Raw genomic sequence first — 16,524 nt, 5'->3', positions numbered from 1 at the left:
CTAAACCCACTTCATGGAATTGGAGGTTGAAGATTTTATTTGCGGGTTGAAAGGGGGAGGGGGGTGGATAATTTTGTCTAGGGGCGATTTCTCTTGTGAAGGTAGAGAGTCCCTCCCCAAAACAGATATAAACCTTTTCTGGACCTATAAGAAGCTTCAATGTATAGGAGAACCATATCGATTCAGTGGCGAGATCCTTCGCTACAGACAAAAAAAAGATTACTACTTTATATAATAGGATATGAAGAAGGAAGAAAAGTTTTTAAAATTTTTTATCTAATACATAAATGATTATAATTAACATAAAATGTCTTATAAGGTATCAAAATCGGAAAGTGTAGAAAATTACAGTTATAGGGATTAAAAAGTATTGACATACAGACAGAAGAACAGACAGACAGATAGAAGGGCTGACATACATAACACAGTTATAGAGTAGTGTTGCTACTAAAATTTCATTTTATTTTCTTATATTTTATTTCCCTCTTCCGTCCCTACCCAAAAATGCCCTTGGATCAGACCTTTAATCAATGCAAATTTGCAATGACAAAAAATGTTTATCTTTTTCAAAACGAAGCTTTTCTATAATTAGGGTTGTTCCGTCCGGAACTGATGGCTTTTATGGTTAACTTAGGCATTTTAGAATTGTTATCCTAATTTATAAAGTAGTAAGCGTTTTGGTCTGTCCCGAAGGATCTCGCTAACCGCTGAACCGATATTGTTCTCCTTTACAGTGAAGCTTCTTATGGGTCCTGGGAAGGTTTTAAACTATTTTTGGGGAGGGTGTCTTCATCCCCCTCCGTCCCAAAAAATATTTTTAATACTCTTTTGAGACTCAAATTTAAAATGGGATGAAGTCCACTTTTCCCCCTCCTACATTAAGTGCCCCTAAAGGCTTCTAGGGGGCGTAGCCGCTAGTAGTTATAATAAAACAACAAGGTACAGTATTAGAAACGAAGCATCACTAAAATCAAGGCCTAAAAATATGAGAATGTCCATAATCAATATCCTGTATTTAATAGATTTCACATTGTAATTATATACTTGTAAATTAATATTCTGCCTATTAAGTTCTTACACTCCACACAAGTGTAAAATGTTCGTTTGTCCTTACGTCTGATTATAGAGCTTCGCTTTTATGGGTGTTATCATCCATGTTAAATAAAAAGGTAAAGGGAGGTCCTTTGATTTAGAAGTAACAAACCAAAAAAGTTAAATTTACATAAATCAAGAATTTTTGTTAAAACCAATACCTTTCTTTATTTTCTTATCCTTGAACCCTCATTATAACTAAAGATTATAACTAAACTTAGTAAACACTAAACGCCTATTATATTTGGGGTTCTTCCTTCAAGTTTGCTTTGACCTAAGCTATGATTATCAATCATCTTACTGTACAATCACTTCCACAAAGAGTATACTTTTTTCATAACATTATTGAAAACTATCAGAACTGCAAAATGATATTCAATATTTGTATTTTTGTTTTTTTGCGTATATATTTTTCTTATGCGTAAATGATGCCACACCTTCATAATTGTCTCTAAACTTTCACAAGGAAGTGTGCACGTTTCGGGAATCTTTCTGCTGACCATTTTTTAAAAGCGAAGCTTTTATATAAATAGGGTCCGCCCTTCCTTCCAAAACAGTTTACTCTTTTCATTATCTAAAAAGGTTAAAATTGTACTATCGATTTCAAACTTTGCATAATAATTCCTCAGGGAGGATGGGAGGGGACAATGGGCAATTAATTCAATTTGAGAGTTTTCGCTGAAAAGCCACAAAAACCAGATTTAACCAGAAAATTTGAATATATAAAGTGTATAGGTTATGAAAATTAGATAACTCAAAATAAGAAAGAGTTCTAAGAAGAAAAGCATCTACTTAAAAATTAGGTTACCAGTTCAACACAATTAAATAACAATTCTTCAATTGTTCACTAGAAAATTTGCTATTAGAACTTCTTCATCCCTTCTCTTATTTTATTAACTACCACCAAAATTTAGGAGGGTTTTTTATTGTTTATTACACAAATATAACAGTGGAGTTTTGGAGTTTCTAGACATGATTGTATATTACACAAATATAACAGTAGAGTTTAGGTTATAAAATAGGTTACCATTACATCACAATGAAGTAAACATGCTGTAATTTATCACGTGAAAAATTGCCCTTAGAAAATCTTCATCTCCTCTCCTAGATATTATTAACTACCACCAAAATCTAAGAGGGTTTTTTATTGTTTATTACACAAATATCACAGTGGAGTTTCTAGACATAATTGTATTTATGATATGCAAAATATTGATTAATTTTCTGTCTATAGCATTGTCTTTTTTACTGATGAAATTTTACTACCCTAGAAAAAAAAGAACTAAAGACAAAAAATCTTACCGATCTGTACCAAGACTGCCACCAGTTATAGTTGGACCTTTTGATGGGAACGGAGAAGATGAATCAAATAAATCAAATTTGAATAACAATCCAAAAGTTCCATAAGATATTTTTCCACTTACTGGCAATAAATATCCTAGAATATTAAAGGGACTGTGCACAAAAAAATTTCTCAATTATCAAATATTAACATCATCTCATTCATATAATCTCAAAGATAGGGCAAAACGGGCTTTCATTTCCTTAAAAAACGACTTTTAACACAATCCTTGCTTTAAACCAATGTATAGTTACTTAGAAATTGATCATTTTTTCTCAGCTGGGAGAGACAAGGAAGACATGGGGAGGGGTAGAGGTGCATAAAGGGGAGCTAAGAAAAGTTAGGAAAAATAAAGATTAATAATTATATTTATACACTAAAAAATGGGGCCAGGCCATCATTATCACCATATGGACAAAAAGTAAAATACAGACACCAACAAATATAGTGTAGTTTTGCTACTAGAAAAAAATAAGACAAAAATAAGAAAATACTTGAAAGAGTAAAATTACTGTGCTGATTAATAACCCTTGTATTTGAGTTCAAATCTATTGGAGATCCATCTGTTAATTCACATGCAGAATTCTGTCTAGAGGAATAACCTAAAAATAAAATGAATTTTGTTCAAGAAAAAACTAAAGAAGGGATAACCACATTCATTACAAAACATTTAATTTTTTCTTTTTTATTTTTAAGCACTTTTTCACCATTTTTTTGTTTCTTCACTTTAAAAAAAGCAACTTTTTTGATATTTCTGATTTTATTATAAACATATGAAATATGATTGATTTTGTGAAGGTTGACAAGGATTACATGTAACTAATGGAAATACATTCCTACTTTTGAGCTGTGTGTTTTTCTATGGATAGTCTGTTTTCAACACTATAGTGCAGTGTATTATTCTATAAAATTAATAAGTGAAGAAATATCAGGTAGCTCTCACAGTTCACTGAAAGCGACAATATTTGACAGAATTATTCTTATTTGAGTGATTAATCATCAATCACTTCAAGAGTATATATCTTCTTCATTTAGATGTTAGTTGTATGTAGTTGTTATCCTTATAATAATATTTTCAATACTTTTTAATAATTTTGGTTTATTAGCATACAGTAGCACAAAATGAGGACTTTTAAACTCAATTTTAGAATGTTTGGCCATTATCTGTCCTGTTTGTAGTTAGTATATTGTATATTGGTAAGTTTAAGACCTTTTAATTCTTATCAAATCTTTAATACAATTAAAAGCTTAGAAAACCTTAGTGTACTATCAAATTGTATTTTGCAAGCTAAATGAGTAATTATTATCTATCTATTCTCTACGTACAGACAATCCTTAATTATAAAGAAGAATCACTCTTAAAAACTCACAAAGAAGAATTGTAAGAAAGAACCCGTGTCTCATTTTAAGCATATTCACTGACTGAACAAAAAAAATGTTGGAGACACAGGGTATACCCAACTTCCGCTAAACAATCAGTATAATATCCAGGGTCTTTAGGGATAAGACAATGAACGATAAAATAATAGACATAATGATAAACAAATTTACCCCTTTCCTAGATAAATATTATTGGCTGTTAAAGTTTGAACACTATTAGTTCAGTACCAACCAATCATAATTCAATAGAAGTACCCAAAGTTTTTGAACCAACGATAAATGTAAAGTATTTGTAAAACTTTGGGTATCAGGATAATTTAGAGTCCAATGACCCCTTTCTCCCTGTTATAATATAATTACAGAATAGTATAAAATTGTACTGTACAATGTTTGTACTGTTGGGTAAACATTCTGTAATTTATCACTTGAAAAATTGCCCTTAGAAAATCTTCATCTCAGATATTATTAACTACCGCCAAAATTCAAGAGGGTTTTTGATTGTTTATCACACAAATATCACAGAGTTTCTAGACATGAAATGACATTTTCTTGGAAAAAAAATATTTGTTAGAACCAGCTGAAATAATTTTATACAATATAGTTTTTTTGTCTACTAGAATTTGTGTTAATTGTTTTATTAGTGATTGTTCGTTTGTCCTTCTTTATTATTTTAGAGCTTCGCTTTTATGGATGTTGTCATCCTTGTTTTATTATCTTATGCCTTGAAAAAAAAATATTTAATTAAATATAAATTATATGGAAAAACTTATTTGCTAATATAATTTTTATTAACACAATACAATATTAAAAGATCTTATGTACATGAGGTTATTGTTCTTTCTCAAAAAGAAGTTCATATAATTAATTATTAACAATTTGTTGGACAAACAAGTCTTCTCCCCCTCCTAACTCTTCTACAACACTTTGTACTCAGACCAACAAAAACCTAAAATAATAAAAGTTTTTCCTATTATATAAAAATGTTAAATGTAGTTTAAATTGTAATGCTATGTATTTAAAATAGGAATTTTCTCAAATAGCAAAATATGGAATTATAATTAATTTTATATAATATTTAACTAAGCTTTAAGCATTTAGGACTTCCTACTTTTTTATTTTGAGAAGAGATTGAATGAAAGGTTGAGAGGGGGGGTGGGGTTAATCTAATGTATTTTTGAGAGGTAAAAATGAGGGATTCAAAGTTTGAGGGGGACAAACTCCCTTTTACCCCCGTACCCTCCTTTGACTTCTATGCAAAGCATATTGATTGAGAAAATAAGTATGGGTGCTTTGCAATACAACAGCTTATAGAGGTTTTCCTGATTTTTATTTACTGACCGAAAGACAAAGTGAGTTACAAAGAAGCTCTATCAATTGAAATAATACCCTGCATTCTGAAGGTAGACATCCATCTGTTGTAAATATATCACTGAAACCTTAATTTCAAATATTAAATTTTTAACTGTGGTCAAAATTTAATTATTTTAGATTGAATATAAAAAAAAAACTGTTTAATTGTTAAGCTCAAATATTGTTTAAGATAATTTTCTTCTTTTTTCAAGTTACCTGAAGAACCAGAAGTTAAGGAGTTGCCTGCTATAGAATTACCAAATGTAATAAATCCTAGTTTACAAAAAATTTTGAAATATGTATTAATACTCAAAAAATACACATCTCAAATTAAAGAAGTAACATAATTCACAGATTCCCTTTTCTTATACATGTATCACTTAATTTAAAAAGGGTTGAATGAAAATTAAGATGTTTAATTTGTATTGATAAAAAAAATTACCTCCACCAAAATTATTTGCTATCAAAGAAAAAGCATTGGTAACAGCTGGTAAAACAGTATTTGTTATTACAATAAGACCTAAATATCATTGATAAGGGAATTCTGTTGAAAATCAAAATCAAATATATTGTAAAGTATTTTTGAAAAAAAATTTCTAATATTTAGGAGCACTACAAAAGAATTTATCAATGTATTAGGATATTTAGAATCATAAATTGCTTCTAGATATCAATACACAAATAAAGAGCTTTTATTGAATAGTTCATTCAACTTAGAAGTTATTATTAGGCATATTATTTGAGGCTCTTGATAATAATAAACACAACCTGTGCTAAAAGTAGCTACTCCCACTGCATTTCCAACAGTTTCAACTACAACCTCAGCGAGAGTAGGGGCTTCTGTTGTTGTTGTATCCTCCTCAGGTATTCTTGATAAAATAAATAAATAAAACACAATTCTTTCCAACAGTAATGCACAGATTTTCAAGAATGATTATGATACTTAGACAACAAAACCCTCATTCAATCATAGTTATTCATTAAAAGGACTTATGCATGCCTGCTTTATTGGTCACATCTTTATTATGAAAGATTGCTATAGATAACTCTCATAAATATATACATAAGTAATGGAATATGACTTGAGCAAAGATTGCTGTCACTCAATGCTAAATTATGGTTTAAAATGACTTACTTGTAACCAACAGTCCTAGTGAATACAGGCTTGGTTGGTCTAAAATTATCACTTACACTGACACCATTGACAGTAAGACTCCTAAATTAGTTGGTTGTTTCTGTAATATCTTTTATAAATGATCATTATGCACAAAGAAGAAGAAAAAAACAATAAACACATTCTAGAAAACTTCTTTGTAGACAGAAAATATGAATAATAATTTTTCAAGCATATTTCATATTTAATCCTAGTTTCTTACCTTAAAATATTAAGTTGTCTTTCAGAGATAGACAAAGGTTCATCAAAAATTATCCACTGAACAAGTTCCAAACAATTGACATTGGAGAAATATCCATAGTAGTAATAATAATTTCCATATATCTTCTCCATGGGAAGTAAAGAGTTCAAAAATATTCTTAATTAAATGAAGAAAAAAAAACTATCACTTTTTTAGATTATGAAAGCAAAGTAAATAATTAAAATAAATTATTGAAACTCAACTCATTATGCTTGATATTTTATACTTTTAGCAACTTTAACCTATAATTAAGCTGAGTCCAATTTTGTAAAAGAAGACTGTCATTATAAAATTTAATATTTTTAATAAAAGGTTAATTTGAATTGGTGCTTACCTTCCTGGATTGTTAAATGCAGTGTTCAACTGAAAATAGTGAAAATTTTATGTAAATTAGACGCTTTAAATCCCCCCCTCCACCTCAATCATACTTACTTATAATGAACAGATATTATTTATAAACAATTGCTAAACTTACTACTAATACTTGGTCTAGGTATTGGTTGAGATTTTGGTTGTCTGTAGAACTAACCTAGATAAGAATTGATTAAAATCAACAAGTTGAATTTTAATGATTGTATTAGTAATTTTTATGTTATATTACTTACTTCAAAAAGGAAAGACAAAATAGCTCCACAATCTGATGCAACTTTGCAATTACTAAAATTTTCTCCAAAATATTTCTGATTGATCAGTCGAATTTGGAGTTCAGCTGGATATTTATTTCCATCTATAGAATGTTCTGAGCCTTGGGTGCTAACACTACCCCAGTTCAGATCAAATGCTAATAATTCATAACTAAAATATTTTAATAAGATGATCAATGCATTTGAACAGTGACTTCATTTTTTTCCAAAGTAAAAGTATTGTCCAGTTTAACCTCCTTATCCTTGACATTATTTTATTAATCTTAATATCTTATTTTTATTCAGTGACTTATTAAAGGGATTTATACCTATTACAAATTATTGAAGGTTTCCAACAAATTATTTAAGAAAACTTTCAAATAAGGAAATCTTATTTATATTAATTGATACCAACTTAGAAAGTTTATAAAAGCTAGTTTGCAAGGCATAGTTGTTAATAGCTGTGAAGATCTAAAGTATTAGAATTAAATTACAAAAAAATCATTTATGATATGCAAAATATTGATTAATTTTCTGTCTATAGCATTGTCTTTTTTACTGATGAAATTTTACTACCCTAGAAAAAAAAGAACTAAAGACAAAAAATCTTACCGATCTGTACCAAGACTGCCACCAGTTATAGTTGGACCTTTTGATGGGAACGGAGAAGATGAATCAAATAAATCAAATTTGAATAACAATCCAAAAGTTCCATAAGATATTTTTCCACTTACTGGCAATAAATATCCTAGAATATTAAAGGGACTGTGCACAAAAAAATTTCTCAATTATCAAATATTAACATCATCTCATTCATATAATCTCAAAGATAGGGCAAAACGGGCTTTCATTTCCTTAAAAAACGACTTTTAACACAATCCTTGCTTTAAACCAATGTATAGTTACTTAGAAATTGATCATTTTTTCTCAGCTGGGAGAGACAAGGAAGACATGGGGAGGGGTAGAGGTGCATAAAGGGGAGCTAAGAAAAGTTAGGAAAAATAAAGATTAATAATTATATTTATACACTAAAAAATGGGGCCAGGCCATCATTATCACCATATGGACAAAAAGTAAAATACAGACACCAACAAATATAGTGTAGTTTTGCTACTAGAAAAAAATAAGACAAAAATAAGAAAATACTTGAAAGAGTAAAATTACTGTGCTGATTAATAACCCTTGTATTTGAGTTCAAATCTATTGGAGATCCATCTGTTAATTCACATGCAGAATTCTGTCTAGAGGAATAACCTAAAAATAAAATGAATTTTGTTCAAGAAAAAACTAAAGAAGGGATAACCACATTCATTACAAAACATTTAATTTTTTCTTTTTTATTTTTAAGCACTTTTTCACCATTTTTTTGTTTCTTCACTTTAAAAAAAGCAACTTTTTTGATATTTCTGATTTTATTATAAACATATGAAATATGATTGATATTGTGAAGGTTGACAAGGATTACATGTAACTAATGGAAATACATTCCTACTTTTGAGCTGTGTGTTTTTCTATGGATAGTCTGTTTTCAACACTATAGTGCAGTGTATTATTCTATAAAATTAATAAGTGAAGAAATATCAGGTAGCTCTCACAGTTCACTGAAAGCGACAATATTTGACAGAAATATTCTTATTTGAGTGATTAATCATCAATCACTTCAAGAGTATATATCTTCTTCATTTAGATGTTAGTTGTATGTAGTTGTTATCCTTATAATAATATTTTCAATACTTTTTAATAATTTTGGTTTATTAGCATACAGTAGCACAAAATGAGGACTTTTAAACTCAATTTTAGAATGTTTGGCCATTATCTGTCCTGTTTGTAGTTAGTATATTGTATATTGGTAAGTTTAAGACCTTTTAATTCTTATCAAATCTTTAATACAATTAAAAGCTTAGAAAACCTTAGTGTACTATCAAATTGTATTTTGCAAGCTAAATGAATAATTATTATCTATCTATTCTCTACGTACAGACAATCCTTAATTATAAAGAAGAATCACTCTTAAAAACTCACAAAGAAGAATTGTAAGAAAGAACCCGTGTCTCATTTTAAGCATATTCACTGACTGAACAAAAAAAATGTTGGAGACACAGGGTATACCCAACTTCCGCTAAACAATCAGTATAATATCCAGGGTCTTTAGGGATAAGACAATGAACGATAAAATAATAGACATAATGATAAACAAATTTACCCCTTTCCTAGATAAATATTATTGGCTGTTAAAGTTTGAACACTATTAGTTCAGTACCAACCAATCATAATTCAATAGAAGTACCCAAAGTTTTTGAACCAACGATAAATGTAAAGTATTTGTAAAACTTTGGGTATCAGGATAATTTAGAGTCCAATGACCCCTTTCTCCCTGTTATAATATAATTACAGAATAGTATAAAATTGTACTGTACAATGTTTGTACTGTTGGGTAAAGACAGGAAAAATTAGTTTCATGGATCACCATACAGATATAATATAATCTAGTTGGGTAAAGACAGGAGTAATTAGTTTCATGGGTCACCATGAATATATGACATAATCTTTTCTAATATGTTGCAATATGAAATAAAAAAAATTGTCTAGCCTTAATACAAGAGAGCCTCCTTTTTTGATTTACATAAAAGGTTATTTTAGAGCTACAAGAATTGAAAATCCTGCTAGGTTTTGAAAAAGTTGAAATATGAGATTATTTACCCCAAAACTTAAATATTCTATATTGAAGCTGTAACTAACTAATAACTAAATCATTATTTTGTCCCACTGTGTATTGTGAATACTGAGAGTATACCAAAATCTTGCCCTCATAATCTTGTACTTAAATAACAAAAACTTCAACTTACTTTTTTGCAAACATGCAATCATTAGCACTTCAAACTTTGGGTATGTCCCCATCCTTGAAACTTTGGTTATAGTCCCCCACCTTGAAATCAGTGACGTCCAAGCTTTTTTTATTTTAAGGGGGGTAATCTTATGTATTTTTTTTAATAAAAGGGGTGAAATTAGGGGTTTTAAAGTTTGAGGGGAGGTAATAGTTATTTCTCGCATCGTATTATAAACGGCTTTCCGCGGATATAGAATGTACAATTATGAGATTAAAACTAGTTTTTTTAGCCCCGAGGTGACGAAGTCACCGGCTAAAAAAACTAGTTTTAATCTTATGATTGTACATTTCTATATTCGTAGAAAGCTGGATATAATACGATGCTAGACATAGTTTTTTCGTATGGATGAGAACCGGTTCCTATCCACCGGATTCGAATGAATACGAGAAAACACTTTACCCCCACCCTTGGACGTCTATGCTTGAAATATTCTCTAAAAGGCCTTTCTGGAGATACTTAACATAATCTGTCAAAAAAAGCATTCTACTTTTAAACAAGGATGACAACATCCATAAAAGCGAAGCTCTGAAACGATATGACACACAGACATTAACTTTTGTTGAGTGTCAGAACTGAATATACAAAATATAAAAATATAAGGTTTGACAAAATTATACGTAAATTTGTTGCAAAACTTCTTAAATACAGAATTCTGTTTACGGACAAACTTACATTTTTAATACTTGATTATAGAGATTCTTTGCTCATAATATTGTACTTTATTGTAATAGGAAACAGTAATAAAAAAATCAGATCAATCGGGTGTTTTTATCACATAAAAAATTGTTATTTAAAAAGTAAAAAAATCAAAATGTTTAAAATGGACATACGGACATTCTGGTAACGATTATAGAGTTGCTACGCTTTCTAAATCGTACCTAACTACTACAGGAATCATCATGCAAAGTTTGAAATCGATAGGACAATTCTAACATGCCTAAATTAACGAATAAAAGCTATCTATCTCGGACGTACGGACGGACGGACGGACGTACGGACGGACGGACCGACCCTAATTATAGAAAAGCTTCGCTTTTAAAAAATATATATAGAAAGGGGTGAGGTTGGTTGATACTTCAATGGCACTGAGAAAGTTTGTTATTCTTATATTTGCCAGACAATAATTAGTGTGTATGTCATGTGAGGAAGTAAAAAGTAGGTGTGCAATTATTTCCGTACAAGTTTTCTTACTTTTACTAATTGCTTTTGCAAATATCACATTTGCAAAAATTTATTTTGCAATAATATTATACCAGTGAGGGTGGGGGGTATCAAGAGGCCACTATTTGATTTCTCTTGGGAAGGTGGAGATTTCCTGCCCCAAACAATATTAAAATCAACTTTAGACCTAAAAGAAGCTTCACCACAAAGTAGAGATATAACAGTAGACAGAAAAACACACCATAATACTTGATTTTTGGGATTAAGAAATTTTAATGTATAAAAAAGATCAATAGTTTCCATAATTAGCGAAGCATGGATTGGACAAAGTACACAAAATTCAATGATTTATATACCAAAATATTTGATTACAAATACAATAGAGAATACAAATTGGCTTAGATGCAGTCCAAGACTTTCAATATTATTTTCTGCAAAAAAATGTCTTATGGTTATGAGAATCTACACAAATAAATTAGACGCCTATATGTTTATTTAGTTGTGGAAGCCATTGAACGTCATTTGACTATGGTTTTGAAGTTAACAAAATCAAGACAAATGCAAAAAGACGTAAAAGGCCTTACCTTTTTTGCTAAAGAGATAATCAGCATTTTAAGTTTTTATTTTATTTTGCAATAAAGACAAAACAAAATAGTAAAAAAACTAATAAAAACCATATCATAATATTCTAAAAATAACACTAGACGATAAAATTATGTATTCATGTTGACAAAATTACCCCAATTTTGGAATGAAATTATTGGTTGAAAAGTTTTAAATCTGCCTGTTTGAACATAGATAAGATACGGGAAAGTCAGGGTTTTTTTCGTAGTTCACAAAAAAGACAGACGTATTATTAGAATTATGTTAGAGCCTAGCTGTAGTACAATTGAATATAAAACAAGGATGGTAAAGAACATAAGAGTTAAGACTCTAGGGGCTAGGTGTCGCTTCGGGTACTAGACCTCCACGCACCTTGAAACATACATGCAATACTTATGATTGCGTTGTAAAGCGTCCATTCACCCATCAGACAACCAACTCTCTGAGATGCACGACCTTTGTCTGAGAAGTCCGAACTGTGCATGGTAGCGAGTTGCGCCTGTTTTGGGCCACTGCATTCCCCCCACTCTAACTATTTACGTCGCGCATCTGACATAGTAGCAGTGGGAACCATTTTTAACGTTTTTAGTTATGACGCGGTGTCGGACCGAGATTCGAACCTCCTTCACCTTCCCGACGACGAGCGGATGCGCTACGTGTTGAGCCATGGTCGCGGGTATGGTAAAGAACATAGTTTAATGGTGGCGCTTCAATTAAAACAAAAGGAAAAAAATGTACAAACTGAGTTTCCATTGTTTTCCATGACCTATGTTTTATACTAGAATGGATGTAAAATATACGTGGATATTGTGATAAGGGAAAAGTTGTTGTCATTTTAGCGTGCTAATATTTAACTCATTTATAGGTCAGTTCGTTCATCTAGTATTGTTCGTTTGTCCTGCTATCTGATTTTAGAGCTTCCCTTTAACCTAATCCTTGTTTTATTATCTTATGATATAAATCATTAATTAATAATCTTAAATCATATGAATATACTTATTTTCAAATATAAATATTTATTAACATTACATGATTATAAGATATACATATATACATGAGGTTTTTAATGTCTTTGAAAAAAAATATACATGAAACATTAACAATTAGTTGGGCAAACAAGTCTTCTCCCTCTCCTGACTCTTCTACAACACTTTGTACTCAGACCAACAAAAACCTAAAATATGTAAAAAAAAATATAAAAAAAAAGAATTTTCTCTTTTGAATTTAATTTAATTTAATTAATAGATTTGATTTTTTTATGAATTTTATAACATGACAACATCCACAAGCAGAGAAGCATGAGAATTTTTAAAAATCTCCAACAACAGCCAAAATAATGGATAAAAGAAGCTCTTATGCTAAAATGATACCCTGCATTCTGAAGGTAGACATCCATTTGTAAAAATTGTACTGAAACCTTAATTAAAAAAAATTACATGAAATTACTGTGGTAGATTTTTAATATATTTGTCAGTTAGGTGTACCTGTTTTAAACCTGATCTTTTTAAATTCTTCATATTTACTTCAAATTACTAAGATAGGTATACACTCATATTTTTATATGGTTTAGTGCCTTTCCTCTAAGTATGCACTGACCAATTTTTTAACTTTTATAATAAGATTAATGTTTTAAAGGTTTGATGTTTTTCTAAATTCCAAGTCACCGTAGGAGGTCCTAACCTTGCAGGGCTATCCAGTACTAAAAATAACCTGACATAATAGAAAAATAAACTAACTGAATTCTTTTAAAGTTAACCCCAACATTTTCTGATTTTGAGTTATTAGGTAACCTTAATTTTATAATTGAGTATTGAAAATGTGAAAAATGTTTACCTGAAGAACCTGAACTTAAGGAACTGCCTGCTATAGAATTGCCAAATGTGAGAAATCCTAAACAAATAAATACTTTTATATACAAAGACTTACTTTACATATGGAATTAGAGAAATTTAGAAAAAAATTAAAATTCTGATATTCAATTTAAATTGTAAAAAAAAACTTACCTCCACCCAAATTATTTGCTAATAAGGCAATAACATTCGCAACAGCCGGTAAAACAGTATTTGTTATAAGAATAAGACCTAAACATTAGGAAAATTGTTAATTATATTTGCAATAAAAATTTAATCAAAAGATACCTATTTTAAACCTCCAGATTTTTGGGGAAAATATCTTAAATCATTACAAAAGTATTGCTTCTATTAACAATGTATCTTAATTATTATATAAAAATTTCAAAATTTTTAAAAATGACTATAGAAAATATTAGTGGCCTAAGGCATATCAAAATAAATGTTGGATTTTTCTGTAATGAAACTACCTGTGCTTAAAGTAGCTATTTCCACTGCATTGCCAACAGTCTCAACCACAACCTCAGCAATGGTTGGAGCTTCTGTTGTTGTAGCCTTCTCGGGTACCCTTATATTAAAGTATTAGGATGCTTGTTTGTGTGTGTAGCAAAGAATCTTCCTAAGTGCTAAACTGATTGTTTTCCTCTACAGTAAACCATCTCAAAAGTATAGAAAAATCCCAGGAAAACTCTCTTATAAACCTTTTCTTTTTAAAGTTGAATTTGAAATGGGGTGTCAATGTCTCTGTCTTGGTAACTATGTGGTGTATGTCTGCCTACCTGGATTTGATCCCAGGTCCCTTTATTACTAATGTGACGCGCATGAAGACGACTTTTTGTGCTGATCGTTTACATGGCATCTCCCTTGAGAGGCGCGCACCAAACATAAACGAAGCCATTCTTTTGTTTATATACGCACAAGCTTGTTGTTATGATAATGAAAACTCATGTTTTGTATGAAATGTGTTGTTAGCCGTGCTTATTTTCCCTCATATGCTTCCTGGCTTGATGTGTTCAATATCTAGGTTATTTTCTTTTACGTAGGAAACTGGATGTTGGAATATTAAGATTTTTTTGTTTAAGTAAAATAAGCAATTTATTTTCCTTTAATTTTCAAAGAAAGACCAATTATTTTTGAACTTATTATGTATGCGATTATTTTGTATGCATTTATGATAATTTTATTCGTTTGCCAATTAATTCTATTATGTTTTTATATGGATTTATGCAATTTTGAGTAATTTCTTTGATTTATTTTCTTTGTTCTTATTTCGAAATCACGAAACCTATCGTTTTCGGATTTTTAAAACTTAATATTTTTGAATCATTATTTTGATCTAAAAACAATATATAAAATTATGTATTAATTTTAATATTATTTTAGGTGTAAATGTTTCATAGTTTGTTCAATAAACAACTATTCGTAACACTGCCTAGTTCACTGGGGAAGTAAAGGAAGTCTGCTCTGTAGCAAGCATAATATCTCGGAAATGGCTATCCATATTCCTTGACAGTCCCCAGTACATTACTAAAAGTGTTTGATGATTTATAAATAAAAGCTTGCAGCATCACAAGATCAAATCATAAATAGTGATAGTCCCTTTACCCATAAATCTGGAAGTTGTCTATGAGTTGAGCAATGAATTAGATAATAACAAAAATAAGATTTATTATGACTTACTTGTAACTTATAATTCTATTGCCTAAAGGCTGGGTTGGTCTAAAATTATCACTTATGCTGGCGCCATTGACTTTAAGATTCCTAAATTATATTAATATCTAGTGGACTAGAACCACTTCTCTTCCAAACAGAAAAACTATATCTTGCATCATATTATATCCAGTTTTCTATGAATATAAAAATGAACAATCATGAGATTAAAGCAAGTTTTCTTAACCCGTGCCTTTGGCATCTCGGGGTTGAAAATACTGGTTTTAATGGTACAATTGTACATTTTATATCCGCGGAAAGCTGTCTATAATACAATGCAAGAAATAACTATCATACTTATTCTTAACAAATAAAAGGAACAAATAAGATTTTTTCAAGAATGTTTAGTTTTAGTTTACCCATTGTTCTGTAAATAATTATAATCATGATACTTTCTTACCTTAAAATATTTAGTTGACCTTCAGAGATTGGCAAAGGTTCATCAAAAATCATCCACTGTACAAGTTCAAAACAATTGCCAGTGGAGAAATATCCATAGTAGTAATAATAATTTCCAAATAACTTCTCAATTGGAATTAAAGAGTCCAAAAAGATTCTATGAAAATAAAAACACATTTTATGATTATAATCATATAAGAAGAAATAAAGTAATTAATGCTAATTTTTATTTGCTTAATTTTTAATTTTATTCTTTCCAAAAATTTTAATAAACCTTATTTTGTATGAAAGATTATGATTTTAAATCATGTTGTTTTGAGACTTAGTGCTTACCTTCCTGGATTGTTTGATGAAATTGTTAACTGAAAAGATGAAAATAGTATTGTAAAAATATTTATGCAAATTATATTTTTCTTCATTTTTTACCAAAGATAAAATATCTTTGCAAATATTGTACATAATTTGATTTGAATTATGCAAGTTTTGGTTTCTATCCTTCTGTATTTCTGGTGGTACATTAATCCTTATATCTTTCCTTGCTAAAAAACCTTTATTTAAAAATTATTTATCTAATTGCTATACTTACTTCTTCTACTTGGTCCAAAAATTGGCTGAGATTTGGATTTCCTGTAGAACTAACCTAAACAAGATTATAGATCAAGACAATAAAAAAGAAAATGATTAAATATCTAAATTGTTATCACATTATTA

The 16,524-nt window shown here is 29.6% G+C and overlaps 2 protein-coding genes and 2 long non-coding RNA genes across 4 annotated transcripts in view; all 4 read right to left on the bottom strand.

Annotated features, from left to right (window-relative positions):
* Positions 1-4,583: 4,583 nt before the first annotated feature.
* On the bottom strand, positions 4,584-6,948 carry LOC145334700 (uncharacterized). Its single transcript, XM_080180276.1, has 8 exons — positions 6,914-6,948; positions 6,541-6,696; positions 6,300-6,380; positions 5,933-6,033; positions 5,607-5,684; positions 5,381-5,437; positions 5,201-5,250; positions 4,584-4,760 (listed from the first exon to the last, which is right to left on the bottom strand). The coding sequence occupies exons 2-8, from the start codon at positions 6,669-6,671 to the stop codon at positions 4,683-4,685; spliced, it is 576 nt and encodes a 191-aa protein (XP_080036402.1). The 5' UTR covers positions 6,672-6,696; positions 6,914-6,948; the 3' UTR covers positions 4,584-4,682.
* A 5,902-nt stretch (positions 6,949-12,850) lies between these two features.
* On the bottom strand, positions 12,851-13,746 carry LOC145334699 (uncharacterized). The gene is made up of 3 exons (XR_013884913.1): positions 13,688-13,746; positions 13,225-13,271; positions 12,851-13,028 (listed from the first exon to the last, which is right to left on the bottom strand). It is a non-coding gene; the product is annotated as an uncharacterized LOC145334699 (long non-coding RNA).
* Positions 13,747-14,127: 381 nt separating this feature from the next.
* Positions 14,128-15,977, bottom strand: LOC145333353 (uncharacterized). Its single transcript, XR_013884488.1, has 3 exons — positions 15,815-15,977; positions 15,385-15,465; positions 14,128-14,272 (listed from the first exon to the last, which is right to left on the bottom strand). It is a non-coding gene; the product is annotated as an uncharacterized LOC145333353 (long non-coding RNA).
* A 165-nt stretch (positions 15,978-16,142) lies between these two features.
* Positions 16,143-16,524, bottom strand: part of LOC145333352 (uncharacterized) — a 40,421-nt gene continuing 40,039 nt past the window's right edge. The window contains exons 13-14 of the mRNA XM_080178469.1: positions 16,400-16,453; positions 16,143-16,175 (exon numbers count right to left, since the gene is read on the bottom strand). Coding sequence (XP_080034595.1) covers positions 16,143-16,175; positions 16,400-16,453 — 87 coding nt within the window. The remainder of the gene's footprint in view (positions 16,176-16,399; positions 16,454-16,524) is intronic.

This window comes from Acartia tonsa, chromosome 12, assembly GCF_053477335.1.
Source record: "Acartia tonsa isolate MP-2025a chromosome 12, ASM5347733v1, whole genome shotgun sequence".
NCBI lineage: Eukaryota > Metazoa > Arthropoda > Copepoda > Calanoida > Acartiidae > Acartia > Acartia tonsa.
The sequence above is the reverse complement of the archived record's forward strand: the minus strand, read 5'-3'. Positions and strand labels throughout refer to the sequence as shown.